The sequence below is a fragment of the Pelophylax lessonae genome (assembly GCF_965119305.1).
Source record: "Pelophylax lessonae genome assembly, chromosome: 3".
In the NCBI taxonomy this organism is placed as follows: domain Eukaryota; kingdom Metazoa; phylum Chordata; class Amphibia; order Anura; family Ranidae; genus Pelophylax; species Pelophylax lessonae.
The window spans coordinates 546992949-547008612 of NC_138770.1; the positions used below are offsets into that span (position 1 = coordinate 546992949).

General features: G+C 41.9%; 1 protein-coding gene across 1 annotated transcript in view; it reads right to left on the reverse strand.

Moving 5' to 3' along the window:
* Positions 1 to 15664, reverse strand: part of FNDC1 (fibronectin type III domain containing 1) — a 304707-nt gene that overhangs the window by 133733 nt on the left and 155310 nt on the right. Inside the window, exon 5 of the mRNA XM_082249137.1 lies at positions 3767 to 3954. Within this exon, the coding sequence (XP_082105263.1) occupies positions 3767 to 3954 (188 nt within the window). The remainder of the gene's footprint in view (positions 1 to 3766; positions 3955 to 15664) is intronic.

Consider the following 15664-nt stretch of genomic DNA (forward strand, 5'->3'; position numbering starts at 1 on the left):
ATAAAACATTGTTATTGTCTGCAATTTTCATTTTAACCACTTTAAGACCGGAAGGATTTGCCCTATTTCTGACCAGGCCCTATTTTGCGATTCGGCACTGCGTTATTTTAACGGACAATTGCGTGGTCATGTGATGCTGTACCAAAATTTAATTTACGTCCTTTTTTTCCCACAAATAGAGCTTTCTTTTGGTGGTATTTGATCACCTGTGCGATTTTAAATTTTTGCGCTTTAAACAAAAAACAGCGACAATTTTGAAAAAAAACACAATATTTTCACATTCTGCAATATGGCATTTCCAAAATAAAAATTTAAAAATCTAATTTTTTTTACATTTTATGCCAATTTGTTTTCTGCTACCTATTTTTGGTAAAAAAAAATCGCAACAAGCGTATTTTGATTGTTTTGCGCAAAAGTTATCACGTTTACTAACTACGGAAAATATTTTTTTATAGTTTTTTTTTTACTAGTAATGGCGGCGATCTGCGTTTTTTTTGCGGGACTGTGACATTGTGGCGGACAGATCGGACCCCTAACTGACATTTTTGACACTTTTGGGGGGACCAGTGACATTACTACAGTAATCAGTGCTAAAAATATGCACTGTTACTGTAATAATGACACGGCAGGGAAGGGGTTAATACTGTGGGTGATCAAGGAGTTAAATGTATGCCTCATGCTTACTGACGTGTGTGTGTGTGGGGGGGTTCTGTGACAGACACAGAGATCGCAGTTTCAGCTATGCTAAATCTGCTGATCTCTTCCTGTCTGTCACTGAGAAGATCTGCCTGCTTTGTTTACAAAAGCAGACGGGTCTTCTCACCGTTTCCCTGATGATCCGGGGAGGAAGGCGGCAATCTGAGCTGCTCCTCCCGTGGCCGGACTCCAGCTGTGTCTAAACACAGCGGGAGTGCGGCTCCGGCGGGGCGCGCGTGCTGCCGGAATCACTAGCAGTCCAGTGACGTAGGTCTACGTTGCTGGACCCAGGGGAGCCGACCTGCCGCAGTAATATTACCAGAGTTGTATAAAGTACTCAAAACCCATACAGTACAAGTGCTCGATCAAAAAGTGACTTGAGTAGAAGTGGAAGTGCTCGATCAAAAAGTGACTTGAGTAGAAGTACTAAAGTATTCAACATTTTTTGTACTTAAGTATTGCAAGTAGTTTTTTAAAAAATTTTGCTACTCAAGTACTGAAAGTAAAAGTACCTGTAGTTTTGAAAAGAAAATTGTTACTCAAGTACTGAAAGTAAAAGTACAAGTACTGTGTTATGTAGTTATTAAAGAAAGAAGTCAAAAGTTTGAACATCATATTGTTTTTTATTATTTCAAATGCAGCTTTTATTTATACATACAGTAGCATTTATTTTCGTATGCGCTGATAATACACATGTTTTGAGCTTCATGAAACCTGCCATCTACTGTTCTTGCAGTGGTAATTTTTATAATTGTAACGAGTAACTATGCAGCACAAACAAAAAATATTGGAGTAGAAGTATTGAAATCATCGAAAAAAATGTAGTGAAGTAAAAGTGGAAGTAGGAGAAAAAAATTCTACTCCAGGAAAGTACAGATACCGCCTTTCGGTACTTAAGTACAGTAGTGAAGTAGTTCTACTTAGTTACTATACATCTCTGAGTATTACTGTCCGCCGGGCACCTGCGATCACTCCCCATGGAGACAGAACGGCGGTCTACCTATGTAAACACGACAGACCGCTGTTTTGTCAGTGATGAACACAGGGATCCTGTGTTCTTCCTATTTAGGAACACAGGTCTCTGTGTTCATCCAGTGATTACAGCCCCCACACAGCTAGAAAGCATCCTCTAGGCACACATTTAACTCTTTGATCGCCCCTGGTGTTAACCCCCTTCCTTGCCAGTGTCATTAGTACAGTAACAGTGCATATGTTTAGCACTGATTACTGTAGTAATGTCACTGGTCACCCCAAAAATTTCAAAAATGTCAGTTAACCACTTGCCGACTGCCGCACGACTATTTACGTCGGCAGTCAGCCCCTCACAGGCAGAGCGTCGTAGGGCTACATCGCTAGCCTGTAAGGGTTTTGGGAACGAGCGCGCGCCGCCGGATGCGCGCTCCCGCTCGGTCACGGACCCCCCCGCACGTGTGCCCGGTGGACCCGATTTCCGCTGGGCACTCGCGATCATCCATGACAGCGGGAGAAAGGCAGGCGGCTAGTGTAAACAAAGCCGCCTGTCAGTTCTCCCTGTGTAAGAATAGTGATCAAACGGTTCTACTATGTAGGACCGTTGATCACTGTTCTTACATATCAAGCCACAGCCAATCACAGTTAGAATCCTGCCCCTAGGACACACTTAACCCCTCCCTCTCCAATACAGTTAACTCCTTCACTGCCAGTGTAATTTTTACAGTAACAGTGCATATGTATAGCACTGATTACTGTAGTAATGTCACTGGTAACCCCAAAAGTGTCAAAAATGTCAGTCAAGGATCCGATCTGTCCGCCCCAATGTCGCAGTCCCGCAAAAAAATCGCAGATCGCCGCCATTACGCGTTAAAAAAAAACAACAAAAATTACAAAAATCTCTCCCTTTGTTAGTAAACACAATAACTTTTGCGCAAACCAATCAAAATACGCTTTTTGCGATTTTTTTTACCAAACATATGGTAAAAAAAAAAAAAATTGGCCTAAAATGTTAAAACAATTTGATTTTTACATTTTTTTGGGGGGAATTTCATATAAAAAAATGTGAAAAATATTGTTATTTTTTCAAAATTGACGCTGTTTTTATGTTTATAGCGCATGATCAAAAAATCGCACAGGTGATCAAATACCACCAAAAGAAAGCTCTGTTTGTGGAAAAAAAAGGACGCCAAATTTGTTTAGGTACAGCGTCGCGCGACCACGTAATTGTCCGTTAAAATCACGCAGTGCCGAATCGCAAAATAGGCCCTGGTCAGGAAGGGGGTAAAATCTTCCGGGGCTTAAGTGGTTAAGTGTCCGATCTGTCCTACGCAATGTCGCAGTCCCGCTAAAAATCACTGATCGCCGCCATTACTAGTAAATAAATAAATAAAAATTACATAAATCTATCCCCTAGTTTGTGGATGCAATAACTTTTGTGCAAACCCATCAATATACACTTATTGGGATTTTGTTTACCAAAAATATGTAGCAGAATACATATTGGCCTAAATTGATGAAAAAAAATGATTTTAAACTTTTTTTTATTGGGAATGTTTTAGAGCAGAGAGTAAAAAAAAAAAAAAAAAAATATATATATATATATATATATATATATATATATATATATATATATATATATATATTTTTTTTTTTTTTTCAGAATTGTCGCTCTTTTTTTATAGTGCAAAAAATAAAAAACGCAGAAGTAATCAAATACCACCAAAAGAAAGCTCTATTCGTGGGAAAAAAAGGACATCAATTTTATTTGGGAACAGCGTCACAGGACCGCGCAATTGTCAGTTAAAATATTGCAGTGCCGTATCGCAAAAAAGGGCCTGGTTATTAAGGGGGTAAAACCTTCCGGTTCTTAAGTGGTTAAAGGCTAAGTTCACTTTTTTTTTTCTAAATTCCGGCTCCTCTGTATACCAATATAGCATTAACCTACTTTTGGAGAAATAAAAAAGCTTTCTATTTATCCTACACAGCCCTTACCTCAGTGTCATTGCTTCTTGTAAAAAAACTTCTCCATTACCATATATTTATTTATTTTATTTCTCTTAACAGGGTTAGGTATTTTTTACACTTAAATAAGACTTACCAGATTCTGGAGTTCTTTGAAAAATTGAGGAGCTCCACTGGCCATCTTGATCTCCTTGAGAAATACGGACGGAAAATTCATACATAGCATCAGGATTTAGCTTGTCTACCAGCACGCGTCGAGTATTTATATCCTTGTAATCCCAACGTGCAGACTCTCCCTTTTCTCGATAGCGAATTGTGTAACGTCTGTAAAATAAAAGTGTCTATTAAGGTTTGAGGTGGATTATAAAGGGCGACAAAAATGAAATGGCATTTACTATGGCTATAATCTCACTCCTCCCTATCCAAATAGCAGCCTATATATTTTTGTTGTTGAGTGCATGCATGTTTAAATGTGACACAGGTATTAAACTTCCCTTGACAATGCGTTTATCTGCTTTTCACATGACATCAGAACGGGGCAGTGTCACCGGACGATGTAACCGGGTGACCCCCCCACCTATATAAGAACTGTCAAAGCCGAAGAGAGGGCATACAGCGGGTAGCCTCTTAGGAGGCAAAGCGTTTTTTGCAATTTTTCTATTTTTCGGGTTGGTGGGCAGCGTGATGGACGATGGATTTACATCGAGGGACACTATTTTTTTTTTCTTTTTTCTTTTTTAATAAAGGACTTGTCAAAAACTGTTTCCTGTGGTTTTTACTTTTTGACACTTTTTTGGTGAATGAGTACGGGTACGATGTACCCAATACTCATTCACGTAGGGGGGGTTTCCAGATTCCAATAAGCCCCCCCACCTTCAGGCCCCGACAGCCACAGGCAAGGGTTGTTGGGAAGAGGCCCTCGTCCCCATCAACTTTGGGACAAGGTGTTTTGGGGTAGGGGGCGCAGAGCCCCCCCGCCCCATAGAACCCACCCCTCCCCATGTTGAAGGGCATTTGGCCTGGTGTGGTTTAGGGCGGGCGCTCACTCATCCCCCCCTTTTCTGACCTGCCAGGCTGCATGCTTGGATAAGGATCTGGTATGGATTTTTGGGGGTGACCTTTGGCGGGTTTTTTTTAACATTTTTCTATTGCCGGGCAAATGCCGTCATTTTTTATTTTATTTTTAACAGCATTCTTTCTCTCTACATTCTTAACAACCTTAACAACCAGCCACACAAAATTCGGATTAGTCGTCGTTTTTCGACTGATCCGAATTGTTTTGAAAAGTTGAAATTCGTTAGAAAACGAATAAACAAAACAAATTTTAACAGATTTCAATTAAATTCCTTACTATTCGTTACTATTTCATTCAGAGATTCGGATACAACCAAATCTCTGAATAACGAAAAATTTGGCCAAAACAAATTGCAAATGTCTAGTCTTAAGTACTATCTGCATTACTCATGAATGCATGGATCATGAATAGTAAAGTGATTCTAAAGACAGAAGATTTTTCCTGCTGCTGTCAATCAAATCCTGTGATGAGGGAGCAGGGGATGCTGTCTGTACCTATAGATGCAGGCATCACAGCTCAGGATCAAGCACGCAGGTCGCAGGTGTGACACCACAGGAGGCAAATTTCTGTGGTAGCACAACAAGAATAAGAGGAGCCAGGAACGCCGGTGGGGGACCTGAGAAGAGGAGGATCAGGGCTGCTTAGTCCTTAGATGTCATGGATGCATTTGTTTTCTTTTTCATGTTTTTTTTTTTACTCCTTATTTTAACTTGGTGATTCCTCTAGTAATGCACTTCATGCCCTAGACCAGTGATGGCAAACCTTGGCACCCCAGATGTTTTGAAACTACATTTCCCATGATGCTCATGCACTCTGCAGTGGTTGAGCATCATGGGAAATGTAGTTCCAAAGCATCTGGGGTGCCAAGGTTCGCCATCACTGCCCTAGACTGTACTGTATCCATAGAGGAGCAGCATTTTCACCAGATGCTGCTCTCCTGATTTTATCTACAAAAACCTTTCTCCTTCTCTTATTTTTTAAACTTTGGCAATGGGTGTTTGTAGTTTACTAAAGAAAACTGGAAAGGCTGATAGCATTGCTTAAGATTTTAATCCCGTTCTAGCCATTTTCTTTACTTGCGGAAAGTGTACTTAGCCAATAAAAAGAAACTGATGCTGCCCCTACATTAAAGTATGCCTTATAAGTAACCATTTTATGTGTGGAGTTAAATCAACAGACAGATAATCTTAAAGAATGCAACTGTCAGTACTGGATGTTGGACAGCTCCTTGTCTTTGTTTCCTTCCAAAGTTTACACAGAACCGCAGCCCTCTTATGCCACTTCATCATTGTGTCTTCCCAGAAGCAGTGTTAGATAAAAGGAGGAAAATACAAATTGCAAATACCAGCATTACAAAATAAGTGACTAAAGCAAATAAAGATTTTTATTTTAATTTGGATGGAGCAGGGAAGAGTTAGCCTGCCAGTTTTTTATTGCTGTCTGTTCCCCTGTAGGTGAAATTTCCCCTCCCTTTCCAATCAGAAAGTGATCGTAAATCTCTTCAACAGGGACACAGAATAAAAAAAAAAAAAAAAAAAAAAAAACTTAATAAAGCTTATCTCCTGGAATTTTCAAAAATGTACCTCTGCAGTGGGTCTTCCACACTGCAAGCAGGGCTGTGGATAGGGGGGTACTGCTGGCCCTCTTGTATGGGGCCCAGGCCAGCATGGGGGTCCAGGCAGCAGGGTGAAGCATATGTGGGCAGGGAGGGTGACTGTGATTGGCAGCTAAAAGACAGCTTCTTCTCCTCTTCCTCCCACCAGCTTTTAGCTGCTGCAGAGAGAGACATACCGATCACCTTCACTCTGCACCATACATTTCCCCCTGCTACCTAGGCCCCCCCATGTGCCCCCCTCCCCGGCCACACAATGCTGCCAGTTTCCCTCCTCTGCTTCCTGCTGGCAGCTGCAAGCACACAATAGTATTCTTCAGGATGGACAGTGGTAAAAATGTCCAATAAATATGTCACACTAGATCCCCGACGATCGGGGAAGAGCAGCGGCAATCACCGCTGCTCCTCCCCTGGCCCGACTCCCGGCGTGACTGAATACAGCGGGAGCGAGCCTCCGGCGGCACGCGCGCCTCGGAGAAAGGGGAGTGTCTGACGACGTAGTACTACGTCGTCAGACGATAAAGAGCCACTTTGCCGTAGTAATATTACCGCAGGCAGACGTAAAGTGGTTAATACCATGATCTGCTACTATATACCACATACTAGCACATTATGACAGGCTTACCATTTAAATGGAGCCCTCCAGCAGTGCGCTTCTATATTCACTCGGTCTTTCTTCTGGGTTCATGCTCCCTTGCTGTTTCAATGGCCGGGCCATGATGACATCATAATGTCATCACAATTGGAGCACAGTGCTTTGTGCATTGACAGCACGCTCTCTCTCCTAAATGCAGAGCACACTGCTCATGGTCTGGTGACAACACAGGCTGTTGCCACTGTGAATATCTCTAAAAACGGAGCAAGTTTCACTGTACCTACAGGAAAGCCTAATTGTAAACTTACGTGTAGGTACAAATGACATTTTAGGGTTTACTACCATTTTAATAGGCTTTGCTTCTTCATCACATATTGGTTTCCCTATCTATACCTAATGCAGTATAATATTTTTACATGCTTGCACCAGATTGTTTCCAGTACAACCAGTGCTGACGAGTAGAAAATGTATCTCTATAAACCGATACTTACTAGTCAACCATTACTCTCAGAAAAAAAAGGGACAATAGATAAACTAATGATCTTTCAGGTCAGTATTTTCACATGTTTTCCTTGCGTACAATTAATAGTCATACTCCCGCCCACTGCCCCAGAGCTCTGGACACCATGGACACGGCCAGCAAAGTGAAATACCGTACACTGTAACCTTCCATCTGGACAGAACCTATACAGCATGGCTGACCTATACATGCCCTAACACCTCTTTTGTCTTACACCTTGTAGTCTAGTGAGCTTTTCTGAGTGGTTCCAGGCTGCATGGTTTTGAAGGAGACCAAATTCCCTTGTACTTGAAGTGACCACCTATAACATAGTGGTCTACTGGTTCTGATAAGCAGATTTTATTACTCACCTAGGGTGTGAAGTTGATACCATATTTGTACCTGGCATGGTTTTCTGGGTGGTGCATATTCCTTGACTCACGTGGATCATCTGCCTGGGACTTGCTTCTTGCACATATTACTAAATGGACTTATTTTTTCTGTTTCAGTAGTGTTTTTTACAATTTTTTTCTAGTGCTGCACTTTCTTTTATGTACAATTAAAAGTATTTAGAAAAAATTATGTATTTTTTGGCATAATGCCTGATTTTGATCCTACGTCCATATTAATATTGTCCCTGTGGATTTATCAATACTGTCACTAAATGCAGCCATAGCTTTTATATGCAACAGGTCTGTCAATTGTTGATTATGCACTGTATAGCAATCTATATGAATGCATGTTGACTTTATAACCGAAGTTTAAAAATGGTAAAAACACATGAATAAAGATAGAAAGTATGTATGATTTATTGGGGCCTTTATATGAAATCTTCTTTTTCTGCTTCCATAGCACTTGTGGACATTAAAGTAATTGTAAATTTACCCTCACATATACCCAGTGAATTGAATAGCCTGAAATAATACACAAACTCTCCTACATAAGTTTTACTTGTTTAACTGCAGTCTTCTCTTTTCTAGAACCCTTCAAAGTGCTAGTTTGTGATAAAATCCTTTTGCATCTGTGAGGAGTACAGAGGAGAGGGCGGAGAACTGCAGCTACACTGTGTATGAGCTGATTGGAGGAAAGGGACACCCTCCCACCCCCCTCTCCACATAGGCAGAGGAATGAAGGAATGTGCAGAGCTTTATTCTGAATAGAGAAGGTGTGTGCTTAGCTCCCTCCCTGACACAATTGTTAGCTCGTGTTATCTCATGTGTCGGAAAAACTTCTCAGAAGTGAGTGACTTATGCTGATAACAGAGGAACAAAGCACCACAAATAACACTAAGGCTCGGGTCACACTATTGCGATGCGGGAAGGCTGCGAATTCGCAGCCTTTTCCCGCATCGCACACGCACCCCCGGCAGTTCACACTGCCATATGCGATACGCTGGGGGTGTCAATGTAATCTTAACGACACCTCCAGTTTGATCGCATATCGCAGTGCGATCGTGCAGTTCGCACAGGATGGGATCGCACAAGTGTGAACCGCTGTGCGATCCGATCCTGATGCGGCTGCAAAAATGCCTCCTGTGCGTGTTTGCACCGGGTGCGATGCAAATTTAGCCATACAAACTGTATGGCTAAACTCGCACCGCACAGCTGATCGCATGTAATGTCGGAGCAGTGCGCTCCGACATTACATGCGAACCCAGCACTCGCATCAGTGTGAACCGGGTCTTAGAGCTTTGAAGAGAGGCAAGTAAAAACTACAGATATACAGTATGTGCTTAATGCAAATTTCATGACTGGGATTTACAACCACTTTAAAGCGGAAGTAAACTCTGCATTCCCTATTGCAGTTCCATCTACTGTAATTTGAAAATGCATTTACAATCATTGCATAGTATAATGTATGGACAATTTCTTCTTACTTACTATTTTTTAGTAGTTTGTAAAAAATGTGTCTTTCGGGATTAGGCTTCGCCATCTTGAGTACTGTTCTCTGATTCCTGTTTGGATGTTATTTCCGCCCTTCCTTGTTTCCCCTGCTTAAATCTGGCGCATGCGCGACCATGTATTATCCAAGCCTCTTTCTCAACCTGACGTTACTACAGCAACCAGGCTCCACCATGTGTTATACCTATTTTGTTTTGCGGCTGTCATTCAAGGTTGTAAGCTGCAAATGATTGACGGTATAGGAGTCTCTAGGATGCCCTGGTTTACTCCCCGTGTGACATCACACGGTCACAAGGGGTTAACCAGGAAGCTGAGAATGAATGCCCAGTCTCGTGAGTCCTCAAAGCTGTGCCGCAGAAAGCAGAACTTTTGTATACGGCATGCTGTTAATGGGGAGACGGCACACAGAGCGTGCCGTAAATCACAGGACGGGTAGCGCATGCGCTGGTGACGTAATCAAACATTGGGGGGCTGATTGCAAGAAGATTGAAACAAGAAAGGAGACTTTTACAGGCAGCAATGAATTGCAATGTGCTGAAGTGGGGTTGGAGAGTTTACAACCACTTTAACCACTTAAGCCCCGGAAGATTTTACCCCCTTCCTGACCAGGGGGTTTTTGCGATTTTTTACTGCGTGACTTTAACGCACAATTGCGCGGACGTGCGACGCTGTACCTAAACGAATTTCACGTCATTTTTATATATTTTTATTATAAACAAAAAAAGAGCGTAAATTTTGCAAAAATAATATTTTTCACTTTATTTTATATGAAATTGACCCCAAAAAAAATGTAAAAATCAAAATTTTTTAACATTTTCAGCCAATTTGTTTTATGCTACATATGTTTGCAAAAAAAAAAATCGCAAAAAGCGTATTTTGTTTGGTTTGCGCAAAAGTTACTGCGTTTACTAACAAAGGGAAAGATTTTTGTCATTTTTGGTGGTTTTTTTTTTAACGAGTAATGGTGGCGATCTGCGATTTTTTTTTGCGGTACTGCGACATTGCAGCGGACAGATCGGACCCTTGACTGACATTTTTGACACTTTTGGGGGTACCAGTGACATTACTGCAGTAATCAGTGCTATACATATGCACTGTTACTGTAAAAATGACACTGGCGGGGAAGGGGTTAACTGTATTGGAGAGGGAGGGGTTAAGTGTGTCCTAAGGGCGTGTTTCTAACTGTGATGGGACATGTCTCCTATTGTAAAAACAGAGATCAACGGTTCTACACAATAGAACCGTCTGATCTCCATTTTTACACAGGGGAGAATGACAGTCGGCTTGTTTACATAAGCCGTCTGCCTTTCTCCCGCTCTACCAACGATCGTAGTGTGACCGGACTCCTCTGTGAACAAGCCGAGGCGGGCGCCCCGCCTCAGCGGGCGGGCGCTCGCCCGCTATTGGCTCAAAACCCGGTGACAGGCTAGATCTACGTCACTCTGCCTGGCCGGAGCTGACTGCCGCAGTAAATATACTGTGCGCAGTCGGCAAGCGGTTAAGGACCGTAAGGTTTTTTTTCCCCTTAATGACCAGGCCATTGTTTGCAAACTTGCACTGCATTAATTTAACTGACAATTGCGTGGTTGTACCGAAATAAAATTGAAGCCTTTTTTCCCCACAAATAGAGCTTTCTTTTGGTGGTATTTGATCATCTCTGCGGTTTTTATTTTTAACGCTATAATAAAAAAATATTCTGAAAAAAAAAACAATATTTTTGACTTTCTGCTATAAAATATTCCCAATGAGAACATTAAAAAAATCATATTTTTTCATCAATTTAGGCCAATTTGTATTCTGCCACATATTTTTGGTTAAAAAAAATCCTAAAATATTGGTTCGTTTGCGCAAAAGTTATTGCGTCTACAAACTTGGGGATAGATTTATTTCATTTACATATATATATATATTTTTTTTTTTTTTACTAGTAATGGCGGTGATCAGCGATTTTTAGTGGGATTGGGACATTGCGGTGGACAAATCTGACACCTAACTGACACTTTTGAGGGGATCAGTGATACTAATACAGTAATCAGTGCTAAAAATATGCACTGTTATTGTGCATATTTGCTGTTACTGTGCATGCTTTCTAACTGTGGGGGGATGTACTGGATGCACACAGAAACCTGTGTTCCTAAATAGGAGGAACCCAGGATCCCTGTGTTCATCTCTGACAGAACCTTGTTTACATAGGCAAACTGCCATTCTATCTCCATCACGTCCACCGGACCCTCTGATTGGCTCCTCCTCTGGCAAATCAGCGCATGTGCGCACCTCTGGCGGCGCGCGTGTGCCCCCACTATCTGTTACACGAAGCGACGTACAGGTACGTTGTTTCGCGTAATAGAGCGGCTGGTCGGCAAATGGTTAAAGGAATTTTAACCACTTAAGCCCCGGAGGATTTGGCTGCTAAACGACCAGAGGGTATTTTGCGATTCGGCACTGCGTGACTTTAACGGACAATTGCGCGGTCGTGCGACGCTGTACCTAAACGAATTTGGCGTCCTTTTTTTCCCACAAACAGAGCTTTCTTTTGGCGGTATTTGATCACCTGTGCGATTTTTTGATCACGCGCTATAAACAAAAAAAGAGCGTAAATTTTGCAAAAATAGCAATATTTTTCCCTTTTTTTTATATGAAATTCCCCCCAAAAAAAATGTAAAAATCAAAATTTTTTAATATTTTCGGCCAATTTGTTTTATGCTACCTATGTTTGGTAAAAAAAATCGCAAAAAGCGTATTTTGATTGGTTTGCGCAAAAGTTATTGCGTTTACTAACAAAGGGAAAGATTTTTGTCATTTTTGTTGTTTTTTTTTTAACGCGTAATGGCGGCGATCTGCGATTTTTTTGCGGTACTGCGACATTGCGGCGGACAGATCGGACCCTTGACTGACATTTTTGACACTTTTGGGGTTACCAGTGACATTTCTACAGTAATCAGTGCTATATATATGCACTGTTACTGTAAAAATACACTGGTAGTGAAGGGGTTAACTTTATTTGAGAGGGAGGGGCTGTGTGTGTCCCTAGGGGCGTGATTCTAACTGTGATTGGCTGTGGCTTCAACTGTATGCAGAGTGATCAATGGATCTACATAGTAGATCCATGTGATCATCTCTCATACAGAGAGGAGAATGACAGGCAGCTTGTTTACACAAGCTGCCTGACTTTCTCCCTCTCCCCCGCCGATCGCAGAGTGGCCGGCGGCGATCGGGTCCGCCGGTCACACGCGCGGGGGGGGTCCGTGACCACGCGGGAGCGGGAGCGCGCCTCCGGCGGCGCGCGCTCGCTCCCTAAACCCTCACAGGCGAGCGACGTAGACCTACGTCACTTTGCCTGTGAGGGGCTGACCGCCGCCGTAGATAGTCGTGCGGCGGTCGGCAAGTGGTTAAAACCCAACTTTTTTTGTCAGTGTCCTGTCTGGGGGATTTCTCTTCTTTTTTGCTTATGTTATCTCATGTGTCGGAAAAAATTCTCAGAAGTGACTCCCGCTTATACTAGAGGAATGAAGCACCACAAACGACACTTAGAGCTTTGGAGAGAGACAAGTAAACACTACAGATATATGTGCTTAGTTCAAATTTCATAACTGGTGTTTACCGCCAATTTAAAGTAATTGTAAACCCAAAGGTTTTTTGTCTGTGTCCTGTCTGGGGGATTTGTCTTCACCTCCTATCCTGTAGACACGGAAGGAAATAAGTGATCGGTCGATATTGTTTTTTTCGTTGCCGATACCGATACCGATATTTTGGCCAATCTCGGCATATCAGTATCTGCCGATATGCGCCAATATTTTCGTACATTAAAAATTTTTTTTTTTTTTCTTCTTAACAGGTACTCTTGTGGAGGGATCTGGGGGTCTAAAAGACCCCAAACCCCTCCTCTGCACTTAAGAGCATTCAAAACGCCAAGTTTGGCTGTTTTGAATGCTGTAATTTTTTTGAATCTGGCACCAGTGCCCAGAAGTGATGTCATGACATCACTTCCGGGTTTTTGCATTGAGACCCGATCAGAGCCAAATGCGGCTTTGATCAGGTCTTTGGCGGCCGTGCGGAAGACGGCGGAAGGGGGGTACGTCCCCTCCCGCTCCTTGTAATGACAGCCGAGCGGCTTCTCAGCCGCATCGGTTGTCATTACAAGACAGCCGACCCTCGGCTATGGACGCCGTTACGGGGGTGATGCCTCTAGCTGCAGGCATTACTCCAGTACAAGAACTTTCCAGAAATATCAGCAATATCGGTAACCTCCGGGGCAGATTCCGATATATCTGGGAAAGTGCATATCGGCCCTCGATATATCGGCTTTGCCAATAATCGGTCGATCCCTACTAGCTATACATGTGTAGATTTTTCTTGTCCAGTCCCCCTAGGACTATATCTGCCTACAAAGTGTTAGCTGGAGTTTGGCTTTAGTGTATCAAGTCCATTTAAATCTGCTAGTGCATCTAACTCTACCCTGTCCTTAGACTGACAATGCTGTTGCTCCTTTACCCATTGTGGAAACACCCTAAGACAGGACTGGCCAAATCACCGGGTAAAAATAAAGGAGGGAAAAAAAAAACGAATGCAGCCATTTAAGAATCAGTAAACTGCACTATATAATATTTTTTGTTTTTTTTGGGGGGTTTATTAGTGCTTTAAAAGATTATTTTGACACTCAGTAAATCCTTTAACAGATACTTCTCATTTAGCAGATAACAAATTCTATAATGAAAATGTATTTCCATTATATTTAATTTCAAAGTCCTGAAAGTCAGTTGTTTTATGGAACTAGTATTAATTTCAGCTAGAAGAATTTTTTAAGAAAAGCAAGAAATTAATGAAATCATTTATTCAAGTGTATAATTCCTGTTTTCCGAAAGCTCTGTTTACACAGGTGAGAAGCAATGGCATAAATGGAATAAAGTTGTCTTATAATTGGCCTCCACCAGTAAATCATAAAAAAAAAAACTGCATGATTTTTGGATAACTCCTAATTGAGCATTATTCTGGTTTTATATCTAAACGACAGCTGTGAAAATGAAGACTCAATTCCCAAAGACATTAGAGATAAACTAGAACAACTGTGTAAATGATGAAAACAATATAACACAATATCTTAGTGTTTGATTGTCCCAGTGAGTAGGCTTAATCATCAGGAAGTTGAAGATTTGTCAAACCAGAGATCTAATTTCAATTAATGTCATTCCTCAAAACTTTCCCTGTGGCCAAGATTGGGACTTCTAAAAGAAACCACACAGGTTACAATTATTATGAAGGACCTGTAGGTACAAACTCAGACTACAGTAAACGTGCACAGGCAATCATATCAAGAGCTCTACATAACTCTAACCTGTATGGGAGTGAGGCTCAAAAGATGGAATGACCAAAAAGTAGAACAATGGGGTTGATTTACTAAAACTGGAGAGTGCAAAATCAGGTTAAAGCGGTAGTATCCCGCTTTTTGACACTTTTACCTACAGGTAAGCCTATAATAAGGCTTACCTGTAGGTACAATTAATATCTCCTAAACCGGCACGGTTTAGGAGATATTTGCAGTGCATGCAGCCGCTCACGCGAGCGGCGCATGCGCTCTGAAGGACCAGGGGGACCTTCAGTTTTCCTTGCCAGGAGCTTGCCGGTAAATCACTTCCGCGCGCATGCGCGGGAGTGACGTCATTGCGGCTCCGGCGAATCACAGCGCCGGAGCCGCAGAACCCGGAAGAGACGCGGAGGGATCATGGCGGCGCCCGCAGTGATGTCCGGGGGTCTGTGTCGGGGCTTCGTTCTAAGGTAAGTAATACATAATGAGCTAGTATGCGATGCATACTAGCTCATTATGCCTTCGTCTTGCAGGTTTTTTTTTTTCTTTTTTTTTCGTTATCGGGTTTACAACCGCTTTAAGCTCTGTGTGGTAACCATAAGCTTCTAACTTCAACTTGTTCAATTAAGCGTTGAGAACAAATCATAGAAGCTGATTGGTTTCTATTCTAAGCTGCACCAGATTTTGCACTCTCCAGTTTTAGTAAATCAACCCAAATGCCTAAGTTGTAAAGTGAGGAGATTTTGTGATAAAATTAGATCAATAGAGTTTTATGGTCAAGGTTTACAGATATCTGTGTGGTGCATATCTAACTGTCCCGATAACAAAAAATAAATAAAAGAAGTATGGAATGGTATAAAATAAGATAGGCACTCCTTCACCAACACAGCAATCCCAAATAGAAAGCCATACTAACATTGGCTCAGAAATGATTTGGGCAATGTCCAGGGCCACATTTAGGCATTGTGCTGTCTAAGGCAAAGCTAAAAAATGATGCCATTATGTACATTTCCACACCATAATTATTTTAGCAAGGACTTCTACTAAAAA